General features: G+C 39.8%; 1 protein-coding gene across 3 annotated transcripts; it reads left to right on the top strand.

Moving 5' to 3' along the window:
* The first annotated feature begins 7,365 nt into the window (after positions 1-7,365).
* Positions 7,366-16,365, top strand: SLITRK3 (SLIT and NTRK like family member 3). Of its 3 annotated transcripts, none has more exons than XM_080652985.1 (2): positions 7,366-7,541; positions 13,378-16,365. In XM_080652985.1, the coding sequence occupies exon 2, from the start codon at positions 13,396-13,398 to the stop codon at positions 16,339-16,341; it is 2,946 nt and encodes a 981-aa protein (XP_080509111.1). In that variant the 5' UTR covers positions 7,366-7,541; positions 13,378-13,395; the 3' UTR covers positions 16,342-16,365. The 3 variants fall into 3 exon arrangements, with proteins under 3 accessions (XP_080509111.1, XP_080509110.1, XP_080509109.1); XM_080652984.1 differs by lacking the exon at positions 7,366-7,541 and adding an exon at positions 8,003-8,792; XM_080652983.1 differs by lacking the exon at positions 7,366-7,541 and adding an exon at positions 8,005-8,559.
* Positions 16,366-27,531: the final 11,166 nt, after the last annotated feature.

The following is a 27,531-nucleotide window of genomic DNA, read 5'->3' on the forward strand; positions in this document are numbered from 1 at the left end:
AAGGAATGAAATTAGATCTAGAATGAGCCAGAAGATCACCTAGGGCTTGTGAACATGTGTCAGAAGGTTAGCTTTTACCTAGAGAGATGGGAAACCACTAGAGAAATATTATAAGATAACATCAGACTTATGTTTTTAAGAACCATTCTTGCTGCTGTAGAGAACAGATGGAAAGTGAGGGAGGTGACGGGGGACCATGTGGACCCTGAGAGACACAAAGTGTGGCCTAATTTCCAATTATGTTTCCCAGGAAGTCTGGCTATACTTGTCTCAGTCCTTGAACTTCTATGAGATAGCAATGTAAATCATTTTTAAATCTCCCTTTTCTTAAACTGGATTGCCTAAGATGCTAAGGAATATTAAAAGTATTCAAGAATTGGATATTTTGTATTTTTATATATTTTGGTATAAGAGCTAAAATTAGTATTAAAAAACATGTTAACTTTGTAGAAATGATAGAAAGTGCTTGCACATGGGGAGTTGATGCCAGCCTATTACATTATTTACCAGAGTTGTTTTTCTGGGGTATTTAATTCTAAGCCCATAGAAAAATGTCAGTTCCTAAAGACTTTCTGATCCTTTGTGAAATTTGTGTTCCAAAAGTATTTAACTCAATGACCATTATCATCCAATATCAATAAAAGGATATTTACAATATGTAAATCAATTCTAATATCTTATGGATAACTACTTTGTTACACTATAGAACCTTTGAAACTAGGCATGACTCCCTTTTTAGAGCCAAAGCAATTTCAGAGACATCACATTATAAGATTTTTTAAGGAATTCATTAATTTCCAATTTTCTATCCTCCTAATCCATACACATACAAAGACACACATGTCTCATTTGTATATATGTAGGCATATTGGGGCTACTTTTATGGCATTTCAAATGAAATATTACAAAATCAATCATAAAGTGTTTCAAAATGGGAGGCAGGGGAAGTTAGCAAACACTTTGTCCCTGTCTAAATCTCATGAAACATTTCACCATTACCCTTTCAATGAAAATATCCAACTAAAACAAAAAATAAGATTCGTTTTAGGTCAGATTATCCTTTGAAAATTTTAAGGGTACAACATTAAAACACATCTGAAAAAATACAAATATCTTTATTTTTTATTTACATTTTTGGTGATGCTTTCTAGAAAGGGATAAATATATAGCGATATAGGCTCTACCTTACTTGATAATTTTTACATTAAAAAAAAAGTGAATGGTATCTTAGCTATGCCACAGATTTATTATTTTTTCTTCTGGTTATTTAAAATATTTGGTAAAAATAACCTTTATAATAAATTTTCCCATTCACCAAATTCTTAAAAACACTATCATCAAAAGAAAGAAAAATCAGGTTATTCATTTGTGAACTGTGTGTTTTGTTGGATATAATGAGAAAAATTTGGAACCCACGGAATCATAAATTTACCTTTAGATAGCCAAATATGAAAAAGAAAACCCACAAAACACTAACTTCAGTATTCAAAAGACAGGCTTACAGATATGGGAATCAATAAACATTAATTGTTGAACATAGAAATGCAGAGAGCGATTTAGAGTGAATGTAAAATCTAAAATAATGTATATGCTTTAGTATCTCAGTATAGTGATATAGGAAAGGCAGGCAAATTCAAGGAAACTTTACTTTTTTGGATTTAAGTCACTCTGGGTATTGCTAACTTTCTGATATACATTCAGTGTATCATAATATCCTCGTTATATCCTTAAAATGCATGGTTGTACATAAGATTTTCATTATCTATAAATTCCAGCACACAGTCATATTAAAATCTTTTATCTTGTCCCATACTTGCTGGAGAATTTTTTTTCATCAGGCTTTATATCAGCCTCATTTTAAAATACTCACTTCATATTCATGTTCTCAAGTAGCTTTCAAAAATGCAGAGACCAGGAGAAGTTTGATTTGACTTACAAATATCTGCGTGTATTGTTTAGGCTTTCTGGTTCTTTAGCTGATGCCAATATACTATTCTTCTATGAATAGTTGTAGTTGATTTTAAATTAGTAGATTAAGAGGACACTCATAGAACTTCCCATGTGGCTCCAAAGGGACTTCCATGAAAAACAGGTAAAATATTTTTAATATTTCAATAATAACATTCAAGCATTTTAATACCGTCTAACATTTTGTCACTTTAGTAGTTACAACAAATTAAGAGTTTCATGGTTTCAGTTATCAATTTAAGTGACTTCTTGGCTAGCCTGAACTCATCTCTTGAAGATTGAGTCTGCATTTCTACCTGCCAGGTGAGTTTCTCTGCATGAATATAAACCTAACTCAAATAAGTAGGAAGTTTATTACCTTATATTTTAAAACAAATCTTCAAGGGGTAACTAAAACAAATTAATAGGAAGTAAAAGAAACCTCCCCCCCCCCCAGTTTGCTTAATTTTTTCATCTTTCAGTTAGATTGTCCCAAAATAAAATGAGTTGCCCCGAAATGTATTAAGCTCCATATCACAGGCAATTAAAGCTTAGGCTGGATAACAATTTGGCAAGGGATTGTGAAGTCGGGATTTGAATATCACATAATTGGTCAGACTAGATAACCTTTCAAGTCCCTCCTGACGCTGAGATTCTCTGATGTTATAAAATAATTCTCATTCCCTTCTCTCATTATATACTTTAAAACTACCTTCACTGCTAAAACATGTGATTTACATATTTCCACTACATTTCCACCTATCATTTATTTCCTGATGTATTATTCAATAGTTTAATCCATTTAAACAAATACATGTTTTTAAAATTTCTCTATACCTTTGTCATTTTAAGGCTTTCTTTTTGCCTTCTCAGAAGTTTTAATCCTAACATTTACAACCTGTGACTTCCAAATAATTTTACAAAATCTCCTATAAAAGAAGCAATAACTTTCTATGCTTAATCCAGATGAAAACTTTGTTCATATTGAATAGATTAATGCTGGGAGTCCTAAAATAGTTCACTTAACTTTTGAGATTAAAACACTTATTTACTTCAAAAATAAACTATGGTATCATGAAGCAGATGCCTATAATGTGCTCCTTTACATTTTAGCGAAACAGGATAGAAAAGATCAATATCTAATTGAATATCTTGTAATTTTATCATATTTACCTACCACAAATCTAATGTTGGTTCATTAAATTTTATGACACTTTTGGAAAAACAAAGTTTGATTAATTGCCTTGGAATTTTTACAACATGACATAAAATGTTTCAAACATGTTTCTTCCATGGAGTCATAGAAACATCCCATATAAACATTTATGTATATAGTAGAGGCCTAGTGCATGAATTCGTGCATGGGTAGGGTCCAGCCGGCCTGGCCCCAATCAGGGCGTATTGGGGCTGGGCTGGCCCACCCCAATCGGGGCCCAATCAGGGCTGGGCTGGCTGGGGGAAGGGGCCGAGGGTGATTGGCCAGCGAGCCCCACCCCTGATTGGGGTGGGGGGCTGTTGGGGGTCAGTGACCAGGAGAGGGGCTGGGGAAGGTTGGCAGGCCATCCCCACCCCCAATTGGTGTGTGGGGGGCAATCAGAGGCAGAGCTGGCTGGGGGGAGGAGCCACAGGCTGATCAGGGTGGTGGGGGCTGATCAGGGGTGGGGCTGGCCATGGGGAGGGGCTGTGGGTTGTGGGCTGGCCAGCCACACCCCTGATCTGATCTGGGTGGGGAGGGGGCTGATCTGGGATGGGGATGGGTGGGGGGAGGGGCTGGAGAAGGTTGGTTGGCTGGCCCCGCCCCTATTAGGGTAGTAAGGGGCAATCAGGGGTGGGGCCGGCTGGGGGGAGGAGCCACAGGAGGTTGGCTGGCTGGCCACACCTCCCGACCAGGTGGGTTCACTGGCCACAGTGGGTGTCATAGTGACCAGTTGTTCCAGTCCTTAGTGCGCTCTGGTCGCTGGCTTTTTATATATATAGATAGATGTAATACTGAGTTTGAATCGTCCAATCCTTTGAATTCTTTCAAAAAATACTAACAATCTCCAAAACTGAGAAAAGCTAAAAAACATTTTTTTTTGTTTTACCATATTTTTAATTTTTTTACAGAAATAAAACCATTTATAAAATAGTAGTAACTATATTTACAATTGTTTTAATAGTGGCATCAAAAGTAAATCAAATAAGGATACAGTTAGTTTTTTTATAATTACCAAACACATAGTTTATTGGCTTAAAAAATATCTGGAATAGACAAAGAAAGAAAGAGGTAGGCTTCATGAATGCTTGCATGATAGTTAAAAACAGATGAGTACAATCTATAGATAACTTAGGCATGCTGTATGTCATCATAAATTGCTACAGAATTTGGAAATGTCTTGGGTAAATGCTCCATTGTTCACCAAATTCTCTAGTACCACTTAAATCAGCATTAAATCTTTCAAAAGATACATTTACTTATTTTACTTAAATCAGAATGGGTAAAATATATGCTAGACACATACACACATTATATATATGCCTACTTGATTTGCTTTAATACCATTGTCCCTGTCTGGAAAATGACAAGTCATTTTTAAAAGTTGTGAAATACTGTAATGTAGTTGTAAAAATATATATATATATATATATATATATATATATATATATATATATCAGCAATATAAACATATTTTTGTTGAACTAAAAAGTACATTCTGTATGTTATTTCTCTTTATTCATTTTATCCATTATGCAGCATCAATAAAGAACGGTTTTTGTCTGGCTGGTATGGCTAAGTGATTGAGCATTGACCCAGGAACCAAGAGGTTACTGTTTAATTCCCAGTCAGGCCACATGCCTGGGTTGTGGGCTCAATCCCCAGTAAAAGGTGCGAAGGAGGCAACTGATTGATGATGTTTCTATCTCTCTATCCCTCTCCCTTCCTCTCTCTCTAAAAATTGACAAAGAAACATTAAAAAAAAGAACATGTTTCTATTTTTATGAGAGTTCTTCTTTTTCACAATGTAAATTACATTTGCTTAAATCCGTGGTCGGCAAACTGCGGCTCGCGAGCCACACGCTGCTCTTTGGCCCCTTGAGTGTGGCTCTTCCACAAAATACCATGGCCTGGGCGAGTCTATTTTGAAGAAGTGGTGTTAGAAGAAGTTTAAGTTTAAAAAATTTGGCTCTCAAAAGAAATTTCAATCGTTGTACTGTTGATATTTGGCTCTGTTGACTAATGAGTTTGCCAACCACTGGCTTAAATTAAAACGATGGTCATGTAAATAAATACCTTTGCAGAATGCACTAAAAAGTCACAACATGGAATCACTCAAAGGTCCATCCCAATCACTTACCCCACCACATTTTTATCTGGCCTGAAAGATTTGTGTTGGAAGAACAACTCACTTTCAACACTAACAGCCCATCTTAGATACTTAATCTTCTGTAGCTCCCCAGTCCTGTCAGGTCACACCAACATCTGCTCAGAGTAAAACTATTAACATATTCAGAGTTCTCTCATCCACAAGTAACCTTGAGAATCAAATAAAATAAAAATAGTCCCCCAGCGTTGAAGAGATTCGGCTATTTGGGGAATGAGGTTGCATGATTTCTTTCAGGGTGGCTCTAATAGTCTCTAGCCTCGAGGTTCAGGGGCATGTGTATGCTTTCACACTTGCCCACACAGAATATGGCATACTCGGGAGTGATTCTCCTCCAATGAAGCAACTACCTGAAAAGGCCAGAAACATCCCCATGACTCATCAGCCCACTGATGTAGTTTGGTTCCCCTAAATCAGACTGATTTGTTATAGGAATGGGTCTCTTTTGCAACCTTTCCTGGATACACCTCTTTAAAACGCAACTTGCAGACCCAAGACAAAGCGTCCTTTTCATATACATGTCTTCATCTATGTAAAATTCACATGGAGGCATTTATTCACAAGAAAATACCGAAGCGAGGTTTGGAGTTCATGCCACTAGATTGTAAAAGCTGTATTTTAAAAAAATAGGTTTTGATATCACAGTGCTTTTATAACTTTCTTGGTCCCTGTAGATACCTTGTTAATCTAAATAATCTTAAAGAACACTGAATATTTTGGAATAAAAAAAATGGAAACAAAATAAACATGTTATTTTATAAAAAAGCAATCTAAACTCTATACAGTACTCAAACTTTAGGCATAACAACATAGCTGCCATACTGAATTTGGTACACACACACACACACACACACACACACACACACATACACATTCCCCCAAATTCCACAGTCCCTTGGTTTTAAATGACCAGTCCTAACCTTTCCTCTCCTTTTAATAAAGATAATATGGCCACTAGACTTGTGGCATTTTATGTATATAACATCGAGTAGCAATATAGTATAACATGGTATATAGGAAATCTATTAAATAAGTGCTAAAATCATACCACCAGGCCTGTTCCTCAAAGGTTTTCATATATAAATTAGCAGAGAGCACTGTTCCTTTGCAAGAGCTGAGTTAGAGTTCCTTTGAAAGCTTTTTAAAATAAGGTCGAGTTCATTTTATGTCTACAGTTACAATAACTACACAACTCCGCTTGTCTTGGGCAATTTATTGCATTCACTTCAGGAAGGAACAGCAAGAGATCCAGAGATGATTCCCCAGACTACCTCCTATTCAGTTTGGGGAGTTAGTGGGAGACGGCCTTTTCTCCAACCCAGTCGCTGATGAAAGGGATCTATTAAAAAGAACTGCGTTGGTTTACACTGCAGATTGAATGGAGCGTTAAATGACTGCGTTAGGATGACTGCAGTGGGGGTAATGGTCGCCTCCACTGGGTATATGATGTTGTAATAATACTTTCTCACGTAGGTGCAATAATTGTTCCAGCGCCTTTACTTAATTTTCCAGCATCTCTCCAGCAAATGCCCGGTACACCTCCCCTCATACCAGTTTTCTTTTCCTCTCTCTTAGCAAGTGTAAACAGAGGAGGAAACATGTGTACTTTCAAACTGTCACCCATGTGTCATGGAAGTGGGGGGCCACTGCAAATGACTTGGAACCCGCTTCTAGGGGCGGTCAGCGATGCTGCTCACCCATACCGCTCACATGCTCTTAATCTGATGCCCCCGCCCGCCCCTCCTCGGGCCTGGGCTGTAATGTTCCCAACAGCCATCTCTCCTTTGCAAATAAAGTTAAAATCAATCCACAGATACAGAATGCTGACTTCCTGTCATTCAATTTACAGGGTTTCTCTTTGTAGAGCTGCCAGCTTGTGACCGAGGAGAGAGAGAGAGAGAGAGAGAGAGAGAGAGAGAGAGAGAGAGAGAGAGAATCACTTGCTTCCTTGCTTCCTAAGCAGGGATTTGCCTGCGATACGCGGCGAGAGGACTGCGGCGACTGATTTACACAGTTGGCGCGGAGGAGGGGCCGGGGGTGCGAGTGAGGGGGGGCGGGGGACAAGCTGGCGGAGGCTCCGGTGATGGGCTGATCTGGGGGCTCCCCAGCGCCTCTCCCTCCGTGCGCGATTTGGGGGCGGCTGATGGATTTGCATTCGGGTTCCAGGCTGGCGTTTGGCATATTGCTTCCTAACCCCCGACCCGGCGCTCCCCAGTTTGGGCGCAGACGTCGGTAAGTAACGTGTCATCCGATTTTAGTGATTTCCTAGGCCATTAAAGTGGCACTTTTAAAGCAGGTCAGTCTTCAAAGATGCTGCCGGCGCGAGCGTCTCCTTGGCCTGAAACGTTCCGCGGTCCCCTTCTCCGCCCTCCCCGCCCCCCCCTCCCCCCGCCCCGGCTGGAGAAGTGAGGGTGTTTGCATGGCGAGCTGTCAGGGGGCTCGCTGTCTGCCAACAGTATCGCCGCACCTTCGTGCTTTGCCCGAGGTCCCCCAATTCCAAGTGGAATGTGTGTGTACAGCCATACTGTGGTATTTGTATCCTCTTTCTCTCTCCTTCCTCCCCACCCCCCACCCCCTTCGCCGTCTGGCCAATGCTGGGATCTGGGATCTGGTCGCCCCCTTCCTGCATCCTTCCTGCCCCTCCCACCCTCTTCGCTCCTCTACACGCCACCCAACCCCACTCCCACGTACCCAAAGAACCCAGAGCAAAGACACCCGGGGAAGGCGAGGGCTAGTCCCGTCTCCGATGCAGGGAGGCCTCGGGCAGGGATTGCGCCGGGAGTGACAACCTTTCAGGAAGCAGGAAAGAGAGAGACCCACACACCAAGCCAGGGCTCTCCGGGACCGCGAAGCTCACCACCGAATCGAGGGCTCCGAGATTTCCCATTTCAAAGGAACCCCCAGTTCTGGGACACTCACTCCGCCCGCCCGCCGCCCGCCCGCCGCCCGCCCAGGGCGTGTAGAGCCGTGGTCGCGAGCTCCCCGCCGCTGGCCTCGCCGCGCTAGGTGAGCGCCCCGCTCTCCCATTGGTATGCAGCGACCATTTCCCTGCAAGTCTCCGAGGTGGCAACACTTAGGATTACCAGCGTGATTCGGTGGCCTCTCTGAAAGTTGGTGGCCGGAGGAGGAGAGGCTGCAAGGCTCCGGCACGATGGATACAATTCAGCCTTCCAGAGAGTTTGCGGCTCCCGCGGGCAAGTCCCCGGGAGCCCGGCGAACCGCGGAGAGCGGGAGCGCTCTGCACTGATAGGTACCGGCCGCCATCCTTCCCTACTTTGCCTAATTGAAACCAGTCTTTCTTGGATGTGGGATGTGCTCGGTAGAGCACACGGAGAGTTTGGCCGCGGTGGCTTCGGTACGCTCACAGGTGCTAGGGGTTTGTTGCCTTTTTGGAAGTGGATCGTTTAGTTGTAAGGACGACGGTAGGAGGAGAGGTCCTGGAGACCCACAGAACCTCGGACCCCCTTTCTGGAGGAGAAAATCGTGAGTAACTCCATCAAATAGGGCAGGTGAAGGAGCGAAGCGCCCCTCCCCCAGTGGATCGCTCGCTCTGGTGGCAAGAGAGAGAAGGGAAAGGCTTGGGCTTTTAATCATTTTCCATTTCTAAACAGACCCATTGTGTCTTTCGCCTGGCGACCGCAGATGAGAAACGGATCTGTAGAAGGCTCAGAGCTCCTCAGAAAATGAATGATGCAGCATTTTAATTATGTTCTAGGGGAGATAGTTTTGCTTCCATATTGGAATAGTTAATTTTGCATGTGTGGAAAGGAGTGGGCTCGGGGACCAGGCAAAGGGGAGGGAGCGGGAGGAAACGGGTCCATTGGGGAGAAAGGGCTTCTTGTCCTCCCCGTGGACAAATGATGCCGGGCGCTCCCAGCAGGAAGCGGACGAACCCAGAGATCCGTCGTCCCCCCGCCCCTTCATCCCAACTTTTGGAGCTCTTCCTATCGCCCAGACACGCTATACTGAGATCAAAGAAAGGACATGGGTGAAATGTCCTCTAGGACGGGGCCCAAATCAAGAACATGGGGGGTTGTATATAGTTCAAGATAAAATGATTGCAGAGGGCCCTTTACTATCTCCGGGATGCTTATGGGAGTCTCCCGGTTATCCATCGATTCCATAGCATCATGGGTTGCCTTAACATCCTTGAAACAGTCACCGCCTCTGCACATTGGGTACAAAAGGTGGTGTGTGTGTGTGTGTGTGTGTGTGTGTGTGTGTGTGTGTGTCTGTGTGCGCCCGCGCGCGTGGGAGGGGGAGGTTGGCAGCTGGTGATGGAGATGGGATTGCTCTGGTTCTGAGCTCAGGCTGTTGGGGTTGGCCTGAGAGCTCTCTGAGAAATAGGGTGGGTCTGGAATATTAAGGACGTGGTATATTACAGAATCCTGCCCACCTGCTTACTTGGTCTCTGATCGCTGCTTCCAATCTTAGCTACTGTGGAGCAATGGGTACTTGGCATTTTTAAATGCAAAGTATCAGGCAAATGGACTATGACTGACATCAAAGGGACATGCTGTTGACTTGGGGGATTTACATATATATTTTAGGATGTAAGACATTGACACATGCACTGGTTTTCTTTAAAATTTGGTTTTGTAAAAAGAACTTTAAGGGAAAGCCACCTCTGCTGCCTAACTTTGAGCCCTTGGGCAATTGAGGTTCAGTCATCCAGTTGGGGGTTTTAGCCACCAGAGTCCCTCCCTTCCCCCTGAGTTGGTGACAGGATTGGTGTGTGTGTATTGGTGAGGGGGGGGGGGGTAGGAGGTGTGCATCCATGATGGATGCACAGTTTCCACTAGCTAAGTGGACTTGCTTGCTGCACACTTGCCCCTATCCAGTTTCTCCACGAAGAGGCATTTTGTTCCCCAGCAGAGAGGACTGTAGAACTGTCAGTTGAGCTTTAAAAAATTCCTCATACAGGGTTCCTGTGCACTTTAATCTGGTAGCCCCTCAATACTGCAGGTCCGTTTGAGTGTCATCATCCCCACCTCATAACTCTCTACCATCCACTTTCCCAAAATAGTTGGACCAAATAGGCATACTACTCCCCCCACCCCCACCCCCCCATCCCTGCCAGGTCTTCCCCAGTGGAAGCAAGTGAAATGTGTCCTTGTTACCCAAGTGTTCTTTGTCTCCCTCCAGAACACGGGTTTCTCTCTGTTAGTAAAAAGGTAGAAGGAAACACATGGCTGTTGAATCCAGGGGCAATCAGAGGCTTTGAGCTGCAGCACAACAGAAGGATTCCTGGTGCAAAGAGATCGAAGCAAAATGCAGGATAAACTCTGTCCAAGTCGCTCGCGTGCCTGAGCTCGCATTCGGGACACCCAAGCAGAATTAGCTAGATTCAGCTCTTCTGTTTCGGAGACCTGGATTTTCCTTTATCCCTCTCTTTGCAGAGAAGTGTCTGTGCTGTGAGAAGGATAATTCTGAAAGGTAGTCATAGTTTTGAACCTGTCTCCACCAGAGAAAGGAGCTTTGGGAACTGGAGGAGCGAACCACTCAGGCGATAGTTTCCTTGAGAGTTAAGAAAAGAAAAAGAAAGAAAAAATGTCTACAGCCCTCCCCCCTAGCATCTCCACCTTTCCCACCAAAGGAATGTTTCCTGGTAGGTTGGTTCTTCTTCCTTCTGTTTCTTATGTTGACAATTTATCTTGATCCCTCCACTTATGTTCTCCCTGCTTACACACACACACACACACGCACACACACACACACACACACTCTAGTCTGGGCTTCCTAGTGCTAATGCCTGACCCCATGTGAAGTGCATTCCCCTTCCTCTTGGAGCTCCTTTCTCGTGACGTGGAAAGCCATGGAAAGCTGGTTCCAGGGTTACAGCACATCAACACATATTGGGGGGATTGGGGGGTGGGGGGAAGCCAAAGAGAGAGAAGTCTGAGGTTCAGCACTGTGACTGAGCCTGCCTTCCTCCCTGCCTTCCTCCCAGTGCCCAATTCCGTGATGAGCTGCTGGTACCCAGAGAAAGCAGCCTCCGCAGCGGCAGCAGCAGCAACAGCGAGGCTGGAAGCCTGCAGCAGCCCCTTCTCCTCCCTCCTCCACTGAGTGTGCCAAGTGGCAGTTCTGCATCCAAAAGGAGCCCATTGAAAGGCCCATTGCATTCCCAGCACGTCTCCAGCTGGCTGCCTTTGCCTTTTTTATTTTTTTTATCTTAGTCTATCCCCCACCCCATCTATACCCCTTTGCTTCAGCTTCAGCAAAAGGAAGGAAGGGAGGGAGAGGGAGAGGGAGAGAATCCTTAAACTCAAGCCTTTCTTTCTCCCCCCAATGCCCCCTGCAATGTCCAAAGCTTATTATATATATATATATATATATATATATATATATATATCCTGCAAAATAGGTAAGTCAAAGATATCTGAAGTCTTGTTTACCTAAATCTCAGAAACCTCAAAAATAAAATAAAACATTTTAAATAAAAAATGGGGAAGAAAGAACTTAAGTAGATTTTAATATTTTATAAGGGAGACTAACTGATACTGCAATGTGGTCTCATCTGCCTTCTCTCTCCACCCCCCTCTTTTTCATTTAATTGTTTCTAAAAATTGAGTATTGAATGCCTGAGGCAGATTCCTCTTGGCTTTCTCACTGGCTCTCCTCTCCTTACAGCTGTGTACATACTGTGCAAGTTGACTGTGAAGGTTTATTCTTTTCACTCCCCTATACATTATTTCCTTAATGCATGTATCCAAGTGTGGAGAGAAAATATATGTGAAAAAACCTCCAGTTTATTTTTATTGATTAAAAACAACCCTTCAATTTCGATGGACTGTTCAGTGACTCTTAAAGGGCAATGTAATAAAGCTGCAGTATTATAATTTATGTATGTATGCATTTTCATATACTGATGACATTAGGCAAGGGGGGAAATGCCATGGGGGGGGGGCGCTCTGTATTTATTATTAGCACAGTGCACTGTATTTGTATCTTCGGATTAAAAAAGAATGACATGTTTCCTTGAAATGTATCTCATGTGATGGGTCATTTATCAGCAGGTATGTGTCAAGGTTTCCCCCTTTCTTGCCTGTAACTACTCTAAACAGCCACCTGCCGTTCCAGTTCCAGCTTTTGACAGGGTTCTTGAGTTGATCATGAAGGCACAGATGAGCTGTTAATACAGACACTCCCAGGTCCAGCACCCTTTCACTGTCATTCTCTTTAGCTCTGACAAGTGCATGCACTTGTTCTTTAGAAAGGATAATCACCGCTGAAAGGTTTAGTCAAATGATGCACATATATAGAAAATATTTAATTAGAGGACACATCAATAATCGGTGTTTGGGCAAAGGGAGTGGAGGTACAGTGTGTTATGAGCAGACACGATAAGCATGATGTGAGAGTTTCTTAGGAGAAATCTTACATTTTTCTCAGATATCAATCATTTTATACATCCCAACATCGGATAGTTGGGCAATGAGCTCATACTTTATCATAGTCTTTAATCTAATAACTTTTATTTTAATCATGTATTTTCATGAGAAGAAACCTATAATTTAGAGAACATTTTTTCCCATCAGAGTTTCAATCAGATGGGGGGCAATGAGCTCATACTTTCTCACACTCTTCAATAGCATGTCTTTTCATGAGTAGAAAACTATAATTTAAAGAACTTTTTTTTATTCTCATCCGAGTTCCAATCAGATCTATAATGGGCACCTCTGATGCCAACGTGAGTTTTAACAGGCAAGCCGGTGTAATGGCCAAATTATTGCCATTATTACTGAATCTGCCTATATTTAAATGCATCACTTACCAATTCCCTTACTTGCTATAAGCTTATAATGAAGGCTTACAACGAAGGCTTCTTTTATTCGTTTGACATGCCCTTTACCAGGTATGGCTGGATAATGTCCTCACATGATACAATATCTCTGTTTCTTAAGTTTAAAATATAGGGCAAAGTAGGCATGTTGATAGATCCTTTTGAGTGTCAGTTCAACAACTGCTAAGATTTTGACTTCACTCTTAAAAAGCCCCAATGTAGGAGTCAATTAGAATAGTGCATATGACTAACAGCTAAAAATCTGCATCTTTATTTCTGTTGCAGTTTTATAATCAACCACGAATGATGAAACCTTCCATAGCTGAGATGCTTCACAGAGGGAAGATGCTGTGGATTATTCTTCTAAGCACAATTGCTCTGGGATGGACTACCCCGATTCCCCTGATAGAGGACTCAGAGGAAATAGATGAGCCCTGTTTTGATCCATGCTACTGTGAAGTCAAAGAAAGCCTCTTTCATATACATTGTGACAGCAAAGGATTTACAAATATCAGCCAGATTACCGAGTTCTGGTCCAGACCTTTTAAACTATATCTGCAGAGGAATTCAATGAGGAAATTGTACACCAACAGTTTTCTTCATTTGAATAACGCTGTGTCCATTAACCTTGGAAACAATGCCTTGCAGGACATTCAAACAGGAGCTTTCAATGGTCTTAAGATTTTAAAGAGGCTGTATCTACATGAGAACAAACTAGACGTCTTCAGAAATGACACTTTCCTTGGCTTGGAGAGCCTCGAATATCTGCAAGCAGATTACAACGTAATTAAACGTATTGAGAGTGGTGCATTTCGAAACCTAAGCAAACTGAGAGTTCTGATTTTAAATGATAATCTCATCCCCATGCTTCCAACCAATTTATTCAAGGCTGTCTCCTTAACACATTTGGACCTGCGCGGAAACAGGCTGAAGGTCCTTTTTTATCGAGGGATGCTCGACCACATTGGCAGAAGCCTGATGGAGCTCCAGCTGGAAGAAAATCCCTGGAACTGTACGTGTGAGATCGTGCAACTGAAGAGCTGGCTGGAGCGCATTCCTTACACTGCCCTGGTGGGAGACATCACCTGTGAGACCCCTTTCCATTTCCATGGGAAGGACCTGCGAGAAATCCGGAAGACAGAACTCTGTCCCTTGCTGTCCGACTCTGAGGTGGAGGCCAGTCTGGGGCTTCCCCACTTGTCATCAAACAAGGAGCACGCATGGCCAACAAAACCTTCCTCGATGTTGTCCTCTGTCCATTTTACTGCTTCCTCAGTTGAATACAAGTCCTCACACAAGCAGCCCAAGCCCACTAAACAGCCCCGAACACCAAGGCCGCCCTCCACATCCCAAGCTTTCTATCCTGGGCCAAACCAACCTCCCATTGCTCCATACCAGACCAGACCACCCATTCCCATTATATGCCCTACTGGGTGCACCTGTAATTTGCACATCAATGACCTTGGCTTGACTGTCAACTGCAAAGAGCGGGGATTTAATAATATTTCTGAACTTCTTCCAAGGCCGCTGAATGCCAAGAAACTCTACTTGAGTAGCAATCTGATTCAGAAAATATACCGTTCCGATTTTTGGAATTTCTCTTCATTGGATCTCTTGCATCTCGGGAACAATCGTATTTCTTATGTCCAAGATGGGGCCTTCATCAACCTGCCCAACTTAAAGAGCCTCTTTCTCAATGGCAATGATATCGAGAAACTGACACCAGGCATGTTCCGAGGCCTACAGAGTTTGCACTACTTGTACTTCGAGTTCAACGTCATCCGGGAGATCCAGCCTGCAGCCTTCAGCCTCATGCCCAACTTGAAGCTGCTATTCCTCAACAATAACTTGTTGAGGACTCTGCCCACAGATGCCTTTGCGGGCACATCCCTGGCACGGCTCAACTTGAGGAAAAACTACTTCCTCTACCTTCCTGTGGCTGGTGTTCTAGAACACTTGAATGCCATCGTCCAGATAGACCTCAATGAGAATCCTTGGGACTGTACCTGTGACCTGGTCCCCTTCAAACAGTGGATCGAAACCATCAGCTCAGTCAGTGTCGTGGGAGATGTGCTGTGCAGGAGCCCCGAGAACCTCACCCACCGGGACGTGCGCACCATCGAGCTGGAAGTGCTCTGTCCAGAGATGATGCACACAGCACCAGCGGGAGCATCCCCGGCCCAGCCTGAGGATCCTCACCTTCCGGGGGGGCCCACAAGTGCATCGCCCTATGAGTTCTCTCCCCCGGGGGGCCCGGTGCCACTTTCTGTGTTGATCCTCAGCCTGCTGGTCCTGTTTTTCTCCGCAGTCTTCGTGGCTGCGGGCCTCTTTGCCTATGTGCTCCGCCGGCGCCGGAAGAAGCTGCCCTTTCGAAGCAAGAGGCAGGAAGGTGTGGACCTTACAGGAATCCAGATGCAATGCCACCGGCTTTTTGAGGACGGTGGGGGCGGGGGAAGCGGGGGCGGAGGCGGTGGCCGACCCACTCTCTCCTCCCCAGAGAAGGCCCCTCCTGGGGGCCACGTGTATGAGTACATCCCCCACCCGGTGACCCAGATGTGCAACAACCCCATCTACAAGCCTCGCGAGGAGGAGGAAGCGGCCGTGTCCTCAGGGCAGGAGGCAGGGGGTGTGGAACGCGGGGGTCCCGGGACACAGCCGCCCCCCGCCATGGGTGAGGCGCTCCTGGGAAGTGAGCAGTTTGGCGAGCCCCCCAAGGAGAACCACAGCAACTACCGGACCTTGCTGGAGAAGGAGAAGGAGTGGGCCCTGGCCGTGTCCAGCTCCCAGCTCAACACCATAGTGACGGGGAATCACCCCCACCCGCACCCCCACCACCCAGCAGTCGGGGGGGTGGCAGGGGTAGGTGCAGGAACTGGGGCAGACTTGGCTGGGTTCCGCCACCACGAGAAGAATGGTGGGGTGGTGCTGTTCCCCCCCGGGGGAGGCTGTGGGGGTGGCAGTCTGCTCCTAGACCGAGAGAGGCCGCAGCCCGCGCCCTGCACAGTGGGGTTCGTGGACTGTCTCTATGGCACCGTGCCCAAGTTAAAGGAACTGCACGTCCACGCCCCTGGCATACAATACCCAGACTTACAGCAGGATGCCAGGCTGAAAGAAACCCTTCTCTTCTCGGCTGGAAAGGGCTTCACAGACCACCAAACCCCCAAAAATGATTACCTCGAGTTAAGGGCCAAACTTCAAACCAAGCCGGATTACCTCGAAGTCCTGGAGAAGACAGCATATAGGTTCTAACAGAAAAAAAAAAATACAAATAAATTACTACTTTTTTTTTTTTTTCAAAAGAAAAGGAAAATGAAAGAAATATATCCCCTGTTCCCTTTACACTGTTCCCAATAAATCCGTTCTCACAAACGTTCCTGCCCTGAACGGAACCCAAACCGCATGGAAACTAGAAAATACAAGATGTGTGTGCTCCCCTCTCCGATGTGATTGGGAGGAAGGGCCATACTGAGATCATTTATCAATGAAGTGCCTTCGCAGACTTTTGCCAGCAAATGTTACCATTATTTTTTTTATACTGAAACTTGAGACTTTGACTGTGCCATGTATAAGGTATATTGGGGATCGTTGTATTGATCCTAATTAAGTAAAATTCAATGTATCTTTTTATTTTCAGTAACTTTTCTTCCCCCCCCCCCCCCAATTGAGTTCTGTTCAACAGGGAGCGGAGAAAACAAATTGACACTCGTGGCTCTCTTTCCTCTTCCCATCATGGCACAGATCCTGTACATGTATTACCAATGCAGTTTGCTGCATGCCTGGAAACTGCAAGACGGGGAGGGAGGGGGCGGGTCTTGCTCGAATGTTCTCACCCACTCTTTTTTCGCTCCCACACATACCCACAGGCAAATCACAGATCCCTGCCCACATGTCCCTAAACCTGCAGCCTGAACCCTCTTGCTTCTGGTGCAGGGACATGGGTGTGCACACACACACACACACACACAAATACCACTCCCATTCAAATCAATGTAATTATTTCGGGTTTGATCTATTTGTCTCCTCCCCATAGCTCTGCCTTCCCTTCAACCCTAGTGTATAGCTCACAACATCTTTCCTACCACCCAGGAAAAGTCCTGTTCTAAGCTGGACCCCACAGCAGTGGAGGCCTGGTGGTTTCACAGCCTGAGTGCACACCTAGGGATGAGCATCCTCTTTGTGACACTTCATCCTGATGCCAAGATATTTTGGAGAACATCTGCACTTTCTTATATAAATATATATAATATTAAAAAAAAAAACACAAAAAAGCAACTGGTATATATCACTAACAGCTTTGTAGGAAGCACTTTTAATGTTTTCTCTCACACACAGATTCAAAAGAAATGTGCATATATTTATTCTGTAATTTCAGTTATAAATTGTAAAGGTAATGTTTAATCATTGTATAGTGATTATGCGTCCGGTATAGCTTTCCTAATAAAAAGTTTTTGAAAAACATAATACATTATATATAGAGGATACAAAGCTTGAACCTTAAATTCCAGCTATGCCATGCCTTTCATGATCACATTAAAAAAATCTCTCTTTTCCTTGTTATACAGAAAGCTAGTTTATTAACAAGTTTGATGCACTGTGATGTTGATAAATCTTATACCTGCCCCCACCCCATCCCATACCAGGATACAATTGGGACTTTAAAAAATCTGATTTATACCGTTTACTTCTTGTCTCTTGGATTATGTATTTCAAACTTAGTACCCCAACGATGCACCACTTTTCCTAGGCAGGATGTAATTGGGAAAAATAAGGTAACCATATTGCTAAGACACATAGAATTAATTAAGAGGAGGTAATCAAGGATCCAGGCATCTTAAGAGAGTAAATGACAAAAAGGAAAAGAAAAATTGCTATTCTTATAAAAAACGTGCACTAAAGTTACACGCCCCGATAAAAAAATCAAAGGCCTTGGAGCCAATTGTCAGAATCCTGTTATCTGTGAAAGTAGTCACGTATTTAGCTACTGGTTTTGTCAACCACATACTGCAACTGGCCCCAGTCATGCTTGAACTAAGACAGAGGATGTTGGATGAATTTTTCATCCTTTATGACACAAAAGATGATGTTTCTAAGTTAATCTGACAATAATCCAAGTTATGATCCATTTACATGTGAGCGAAACCAAAGAAAATCGGATTTTTAAGGTGCCAGTATCTTCCTTATGAAAGGATACCATACAGAGCTGGGGAGGCACTTATCTCATCGTGCCATTAGAGGGCAGCAGAGCTCCAGAGAGTCATAGACCCTGAGCTGCAGAATTGTGCATTGACCCCCGCATTCTCTGCTAGTGTTTCCTCAAACTGCCCTTAGTAGAAATTATCATTATGTGTTGAATGTAATTCACAAGTCACTGATGCCTTACATCCCATTTTTCCCCCTACGAAAGAAGACCAGCAGCTTCTAAAGCTGTGTAACTGATATAAAACTAAGGCACTGTACTTAAAAAAAAAAAAGCCCCATAAATGTCTATGATACATTTATATCTCTCTCGATTAGTTATACATGGATATCAACATAGGTATGCATAAAATAAAATAAAAACACACACAAGTATATCGATATAAAAAGCAATTTTTCAGGGCTACTTTGCATTTGGCACATTGTACCTAAACCTTTTGTCCTCCATGATTTGAGGTATATTTTGGAATTACTTCAGATGAAGAAAAGCCCCCTGGCAGGATTCACTATTTCTCTACATACAATATTGAAATGCAGCGCATCTTATGCAAGAGAATCAGACCCACTGTTAAATAGGTATTATTGTTCTTTTTAATTTTTTTTTTCCTTTTCACTTTCCCATAAGTCAACTTTTCATAGTTATTTCGCTATCCTCATTCTTTTTAAACAATTCTTATTTCTTAAAGTCTTTTCCTAAGGCACAGAAAGTCAGTACTAAACTTTAAGTGTTTTCAAACCTGATCTATGGAGTCCCTCCAAACTAGTGATTTATCATGTTCCCATCTCTCTTAATTAAATATTTTAGTGGATAGTAGAAAGCATGTGCATAATAAAAAACTCAAAGTGCAAAGCTAGATACTTCTGACAATATTCATCATTTTCTTAATAACTGCACACATTCATAACATGGTAAATTATACAAATCAGGTTAAAGTGCAATCCCTAATGATCCTGGTGCTTTTGACATTTGAGAAATGAGTATCCATAAACCATATTAAATTACAATATACCTTGATAATTATAATGTTTATATTTTATTTATTAAATACAGAAAGTAAGACTGTCTTAAATATAGGTAATAATTTTACCCTTGAGTGAGAAATAAATTTATTTAGTGAAAATAAATTTATATGAGAATGAAATTTTGTATTAAAGAAAATATTTTTTTTTTTTGCATCCATGGAGTTTTCTACCCCTTGGCTAGGTCACTTACTTTTGCTGTGTATTAAAATTACTTAAGTTAACTTTAGTTTATAATACCAGATACGTTTTCTTAAAGTACCATGGGTATTATTATAGGTACTATTATTAGAACTTATTTCATGTGTGTTTTTTTTTGTTTTGTTTTTTGTTTTTCTGTAGTAAAGTGCTTATTTTTGAGAAAAATGCACATTGCTATTCACTTCATAGTGATGGTCAATTTGAATAAGCAGACCTAGATCTAGTGGATATTTGCTAGTATTTCATTGCTATTTTATTATAAATTTTAGTAATACTATTTAAAATAAAATGTATTGTAATGTCCCTGTAACTCTGAGATGGTGAGTGAAATATGATTGAAAGTAAAATATTGATTTGATTCAGTAATAGTTTTGACATATTATCATATACAGTTTTATTTATGTGGATGCTTTTATATTTTTATTTTAAAAGCAGTATTATTTCATCTAATTGCAAAATACTAAAAATATGATGATGACAACCATATTTTAAATAAAAGTTTAGAGAGAAATCACAAGAAAAAGTTTAATGACTGAATTTAAAAAGTTCTTTTTTTACCTAGAAATGTTAGTTGTAAACCCTTGATATCTGAAAATAATATTTGTGCTTAGCATTATGAACATTGATAATGCAATTGCAGAAGATAAGGACTTTAACTACTGAAATACATTATTTTGATTAGTTTAGTGCAAATTCATTGCTCACACAGTCCAATCCTTTGGCAGTTATATTGTGTAAGCCAATAAATGTTGCATTTTTGTAAAATGGCCATGACAAAGAACACACTAATGAGATGCTTCAAAGTATATGACACGTGACTGTAAGGAGTCAAGATAATATTAGAAGAAATGGTGATAAAAGAATACTCAATCTTAGGTTATTTGAGCTATAACTTATATTTAGCTCAAAATCCTTAACTATGAAACTTCAGGTGAACAGAGCATAAGTAGCTATCACTAATTTCACCATATAAGTATCCTGTTTAATGTACTATAGGCCTTTTAAAAGTAATAGGAGCAATAACAATCATGTATGTGTGTGTGCGTGTGTGTGTATACATATATATTGTACTATTATATATGTATATACTCTGTATATGCATGTATATAGTTTATATATGCTGGATTATACTTACATGTAAATTAGGCATTTTCTCACATGTATAACAATTTCAGTTTTATGCATTTATTTTCCTTGCTTCTGTCTAGCTACTGTCCAACTAAAGCTGGATAAAATTATGAGTCTTCACTTTAGGAATAGTCACATGTAAAAAGTAACACTGTAATTAATATTTCTGAATTTAAAATTTATTTTATTTTCCAGTCTTCTTCATTTTGTTATTTAAATCATAGAGGAGAAATTTCAGTCAAATTGTGATTTATTTTAAGTCTTTATAGTAAAGAAATTAATCTTATAAATATGCAACATAAGTCTAATGGAAAACAAGTGCTCCTTTTTCATTTTTCTATTTCTAGAATAAATTTTATAGGTGAAACAATTTAAGTAGATTTATTTGATAAGACCTTTGTAATTCATCGAGGTATATAGAAAAAGTGAAATCTTGAAGGTCAATGTAAGAGAAGTAAAGATACTATTTAATACATTCATAACCCTATTTTACTCTTTTAAGATCACCCTTCATTTAAAATGTATAATAGTATAAGTAATAATAAAAATACAGATAGTTATTTTCAGTATGCTTTACAAAATCTAAATTGAAGGGGGAAATGTTTTTAACTCAAGGAAAAGGCATACACCATGTGTTGCTAGTTGTGAAGAGGTGATTTTTTGGGTAGCTTCTTTTTAAAATTTTGTATTCTTATGTTTTTTTATTTTTTTTAATTTTTTATTGTTGAAAGTATTACATATGTTCCCCCTCTTCCCTTATTGACCCCTTCTAGTCCATCCCCCCTAATCCAGGCCTTCAACTCCCTATTGTCTGTGTCCATGGGTTATGAATATATTCATACAATTTTTTTGGTTGATATCTTCCCACTCACCTACCCCCGCCTTCCCTCTGAGATTGGACAGTTGGGTAGCTTATTTAATTTTGATAATATTTGCTTATGAAACTAACATACACATTTTTGAGAATATGGTTGTTTCCTCTATATTGTATTGATACAGATAACTTTTCACTTGTTCTTAAAATTCTAATAGAAAATGCTTGTGGTGAACCTTCAATGATATATAGCCAAAGAGGCATAATCATAAATTTGTGGTTGATCCTACTCTTACATTTTCTTTAAGCATTAAAACACAAATGAACATTAGTAAAAAGAAGGCTTTGCTCCTTACCACCCAGTAACAAAAAAGGCCCAACATATCCAATTAAGTGTGTGTGTGTTTTTAGTATATTTAACCCATCCACTTGTTTTTGAGTAGTACAATGAATTGATAGAAGCTGCACTACACAAAATTGTATCAAAATCAAACAGCTTTATCATAAAGGATGTGCTGATGACTAGTAAAAAAAAACCCACAAAACTGAATCCTTTAATTAAACTGTAATAATTAGCAGGTTGTTCTGATGGTGAAAGGTACCACATTAGAATACCGTATGTGAATATAGGGCTTTTATGCTTTTGACACATTTTACTACAAATATTTAAGTTTACAGTTTGCTTGAATAATGGAGAAATATATAATTATTTTTGGTAGCATTTAAAACAAGAGTATAATTTTCCTAACCTGGGGGTGGCAAAGTTAGCTTTGAAAAAAGATGCTAAAACAGAGGTATCATCTGATCCTGTGGGAAAGTTCTCTTCTTCCTCCTGGCCCTTTCCTTTCACTGTTCCTGACAGCCCTGCTTCTACCTCTGTTTCTGACTCAGTACCAGATATTCTTGTGACTGAGCACACATTCATTGAGCTCAAAGTAAGTGGCAAGGCGAGATCAGGGATTGATGAGAGTCCTTGTACCCAATGATAAAATGTCCAATTCACGCATTGTTGTCCCTAGACTGAGAAAATAATTCAACATATCTCCCTTCATTGTAATTTATAAGAATGGTGGAAAAAAGTCAGAACCTACAAATATAAAACTAGAACTATTTCTGGAAATCAATAGAAAATCAGCAAATGCTTTAAAAATGTGGAACCTTTCTTTAAAATCTCAAAGCCTTGCTTTTTCTGCTCTGAAATGCCCTTTGTCTTGCTGTGGCATCCAAAATATTGGTATAATTAAAATTAAAATACAAATAAAACGTAATTGCATTAAGACCACCTCCTCTTACTGGAATCCACACATTCTCAGTATTTTTTCCTTATTTACAGTGTAAATTTTCTGAGTATTCAGCTGTTACATTGTTGCTTGGAATTCTAATTTGTTTGCCCCCCCCTCAAGAATTCAGGTAAAACAATTTATTAAAATATAGTTTGGGTTTTTTTTGGGGGGGGAGCTGTGGTAACTAACTTTATAACAAAAAGGTCTATCAATATGTAAACTATTAATCATATGCTGTAATTAGACCAAAAAAAAAAAAAAAAAAAGAAGAAACTCTAAATTCTATCTAAATTGGATGTTTTATATGTACTGAATTGAGTTGGTTTTTTTCCCTACTTGTGCTTTTCTTCGCCAGATTTGAACTCAAAAGTGAAATCTGTTCTTCCATTTCTAATTAGCAGTTTGTTATATGCTTTATTTTTCTAGCTGCCAGTATAAGGGAGGTGGATTAGAAAATGTTGACAGGCATAAAGAATCTGTCTGTGGAATGATTAGTCCCAGGAATCTCTCAATTTTCCTTCAGGAAACCTTCCTCAGCAAGAACAGTGGGAAGAGAAGGAGAAAAATGAAAATGCTCTCCCTTTCTGAAGACCATTTGATGAAGGTTTAATGTAGAAAGTTTGAACTACACTCTCATCTTAACTTTTTGGTGTTCTATCTTTGGAAGAGTTTAAATTCCATATTGGTTGACTATATCTTTCAATATGATTTTAAGCCATTTCAATTATCATATATTAACAGAGCCATTGGACATAAAATCAATCTTAATAGTAACTAAACCAACTATATTTAAAGTAAATTATAATGTAAAATAAATCACAAGGTAACAATTCATATTAAAACATTTATTTTAATTAATGGTATAGATGTGTAAAATGAATTATGAAGTCTTCTTTTTCATTTTTTAATTAGTAATTTTTCCTGTACAAATAAGAACTCTTCCTTATCACTTACTTAAGTCTTTGGCCATGTTATCCCAAGCCACATACCAGAATTCATTTAAGGAACATAAACCAATTAATGCTTATTTAAGAATACTTTATTATTTATCAAAAATTGATATTAATCTATCATGTGCTATATCCCAGAGATACAACTATTCCAGAGCCAAACATATGTAGTTTAAAAAAAAATTATTACTTGCAATAGTATTCTCTTCTATTTATATTTATGATTTAAATTTTAACAGTGTAAATGATATTGAAATAGCTCCTTAATTTGGATCATATACTTTTTTCTCTTTATAAATATAGATAACTGGTAGCTAAACATTGCTCAAATGAATTCTGGATAAATATTTTATTTACTAACATCTTTATCAAATAAGTAACAATTTACATAATGCATGATTGCACAGATGTAATTTTAAAAAAAGGTTTTAATTTAAGGGTCAAAATGGAGTAAGATATACTACAGAATCCTGAACAACATATGAAATTTAGCTGCTAGTGTTTCATTTGTTAAAGAAACAAGGCTTTACTTTGATAATAAGTCACCTCATCTCATGTTCATTCAAACATGAATACCCAGTTCTGAGATACCACATTCACTACTCCCACCTCATTTCAAAAAAACAAGGTAACATTTCTATAAACCATTTGTCTTAAATGAAGGGTAGAGATAGCGATTTTGGGGGAACTTTTCTGCAAACTACTCTGCCTATCCTAAGTGCAACATACATACTTCACCCATTTCCACTGCAAGGAGGCATCACAGAATAATGGAAAATCATGCTGCAAACAGAAAATGAAGAGAGAGAGAGAAAAACAATAGGTATTCAGTTGGCAAAAGTTACTGAGGTAATTCTGGTATGCCCACTCAACAACCCTCACTGTGGGAACTACTGTTCTCAGCAAATACCTGTAGTAGAAACCAAGCAAATACTTTGTCTTTCAGTATGTGCAGCTTGCTGATTTCTGTGTTTGCACAAATCACTGTTATTCTTTTATTTTCTGAAAAGATACATCTCCTATGGGCATCAACATTTAGTTTCAAATTTTCCTCATCCAATAGGCCTTTACTGATACATAATCAATAAGTTTTGAGTACTCTCTCAAATAGTTATGCACAATATATACTCTATGGTGATTTGGGTATGTTAGAATATTTCAATTTAAGTGTCCTTCAGTCACTTTTCCTGTCTGTGCCAAGAATTCTGGCTTTTCAATTATATCATAAGCACTTGAGAACACAGACTGTCTTCAAGATGTTTTGTAGCCCAGTGTCTGGGGCTATATTTTGCACAGCTATTGGAAATGGATTCAGATAAAACATCTGAGTTCCATGGATCTTATCATGTTTCTTGAATAGCAATATTATTACCTTTCTTCCCATCGTTTCTAACACCCCGCCTTAACAATAAACACTAGATAAATATTTGTTAACTAAACGAATGAAGTTTTAAAATATGTGTGGCCTATGAGTTCTTGTAAAAATTGGTAGTTCTTTGGAATGTAATGAAGAGTGAAAGAGGAGTTTGGAGTGCAAGAAATGTGGTAAGAAGTGTGATAGTGTTAGGAATGTAGTAAGTTCTTTTCATGGATTTCTTTATTAGTTATTTATACATGGATTCAAGGAAATAAGATTGAGGAAACAGTTGTATGAGTATATCTCTGGGGAAGAAGGAAGGAAGGAAAGAAGGAAGGAAGGGAGGAAGAAAGGAAGGAAGGAAGGAAGGGAGGAAGGAAAGAAGGAAGGAAGGAAGGAAGGAAGGGAAGGAAGGGAGAGGAAGGAAGGAAGAGGAAAGGAGAGGAAGAACTACTAACCCTGGTTTTATCCTCCTCTTTAGTAGCCAAACAGAAAAAGGAGCATGCCCAGTCATATGCAGACCAGGTATTAGTGAAGCTTGTGCTCAGTTGCTTAAATGTTTACAAATGAGAGCAATAATTTAGTAGGCTTTGATAATATCATCTTGCTATAATAGCTTAACTGAAGGTTCTACCACTTTGCTGGTAATTCTACTGGAATGTTAATCCAGCCAAGAGTATTACTAGTAAATAAAAGAAGGCACACATACAAGTATTATACATACCACTTTCCTTTAGATAAATATTCAATTTAAAATATTTATTGATACCAGCCAAAAGTACAAGATTTCACACTTACAGTGAGAGGACATGACTAGCTCTCTCCCTATATTTCAGTCTCTGATCCTGTTGTGCACAAAGTGGGGTAAAATTTGATGATGAATAAAGAATTGAGTGGATGATCTTGTTGATGAATATATAAAATATATTACTACCTTTCAAGATCCAAGTTTTAATGCATAGCTAACCACATTTTTACTTCAGTAAAGTGAGAGTTTAAAAAGGAAAGAAAAGTATCTGTGTTCTTATTAAAGTATCAATCTTGGAAATGCTACTATGATCATATTCTCTATCTTACCAAAAACTGTAATAATCAGTGAGACTTTAATTGGCCATAAATTTAGTCTAATAAGAAACATTTAAGGCAAATGCATATAGATTTTTTTATAAACTGCAAGCATTTATTTTATTTTCATGAAAACTATAGCCATGTAGAAATTCAAAGTCCACTTGAAGCATACCATTGTGATACTAGACCTTGGCTGTCTTGGATGTTTGGCTTTTTGTAAAATTGCATAATCCTGTTTATAGTTTATATTATCCTTGAAGTATACTTGTGTTTGAACTCTAATTCTATTAGAAAAGATATGACCCGAAACTCAATCATTTTTTGAATAAACATATTTTAGTGCATTTAGAGTATAATTCAAATATTTTGTAAGTTGTAAAAAGGATTGCAGAATTTCAAACTGTTGTCAAAGCAAATAAATTGCATGGAGCCAAGCATGTCTTAGAAGATGTAACATAGTCTACTGCCATATCTCCCTGAATGCGCCAATCTTGTCTGATCTCAGAAGTTAAGCAGGGTCAGGCCTGATTAGTACTTGGATGGGAGAAGATATAAGAGTGTCTTGCTAGTCAATGGCAACAGGGATGTAGAGATAATAAATTCTTCAAACATGAAGTGGGCTTATCCAAAATTAAGATCTAAAAATATTTTATGTTAGGACTATGTAATATATTGAGATTTTAAATGAAAACATTCATATGTATAAGTATGACTATATTTATACCCATATCCCACATACCTTTATTATGATTTTATTAGTAAAAATGCAATGATGATATATTACAAAGTTAATACATACATTACAAAAGCTATGAACATGAATTGTGTTTTATCTCTTGATTCACTATAAAGGTGGACCTACCATTTGACCCAATGATCCCACTTCTAGGAATATATCCTAAATAGCCTGAAACAACAATCAGAAAGAAAATATGCATCCCTATGTTTGCAGCAGCATTATTTACAATAACTAAGATCTGGAAATAACCCAAGTGCCCATCAGTAGATGAGTGGATAAAAAGCTGTGGTGTATTTACACAATGGAATACTATGCAGCTATAAAAAACAAACAAACAAGGATCTCTTACCCTTTGAAACAACATGGAGGGACCTGGTGAATATTATGAGAAGTGAAATAAGCCAACCAGAGAAAGACAAATATCACATGATCTCCCTTGTATATGGAATCTAATGAACAAAAGAAACTGACAAACAAAATAGATTCAGAGATATAGAATCCAGCAACAGACTGAGGAATCTCAGAGGGGAAGAGGGGGACAGGAAGAGATTAACCAAAGAATTTATATACATATATGCATAACCCATGGACACAGACATTAGTGCAGTGAAGGCGGAGTAGAGAGAAGAGGGTCAATGGGGGAAAAAGGTGGACATCTGTAATACTTTCAATAAAAAAGATAA

The sequence above is a fragment of the Plecotus auritus genome, assembly GCF_963455305.1.
Source record: "Plecotus auritus genome assembly, chromosome: 2".
NCBI classification, from domain to species: domain Eukaryota; kingdom Metazoa; phylum Chordata; class Mammalia; order Chiroptera; family Vespertilionidae; genus Plecotus; species Plecotus auritus.

Excerpts from the sequence above, each read along its gene's own strand:
- SLITRK3 (XM_080652985.1), top strand. The coding sequence starts at position 13,396 with ATGATGAAACCTTCCATAGCTGAGATGCTTCACAGAGGGAAGATGCTG.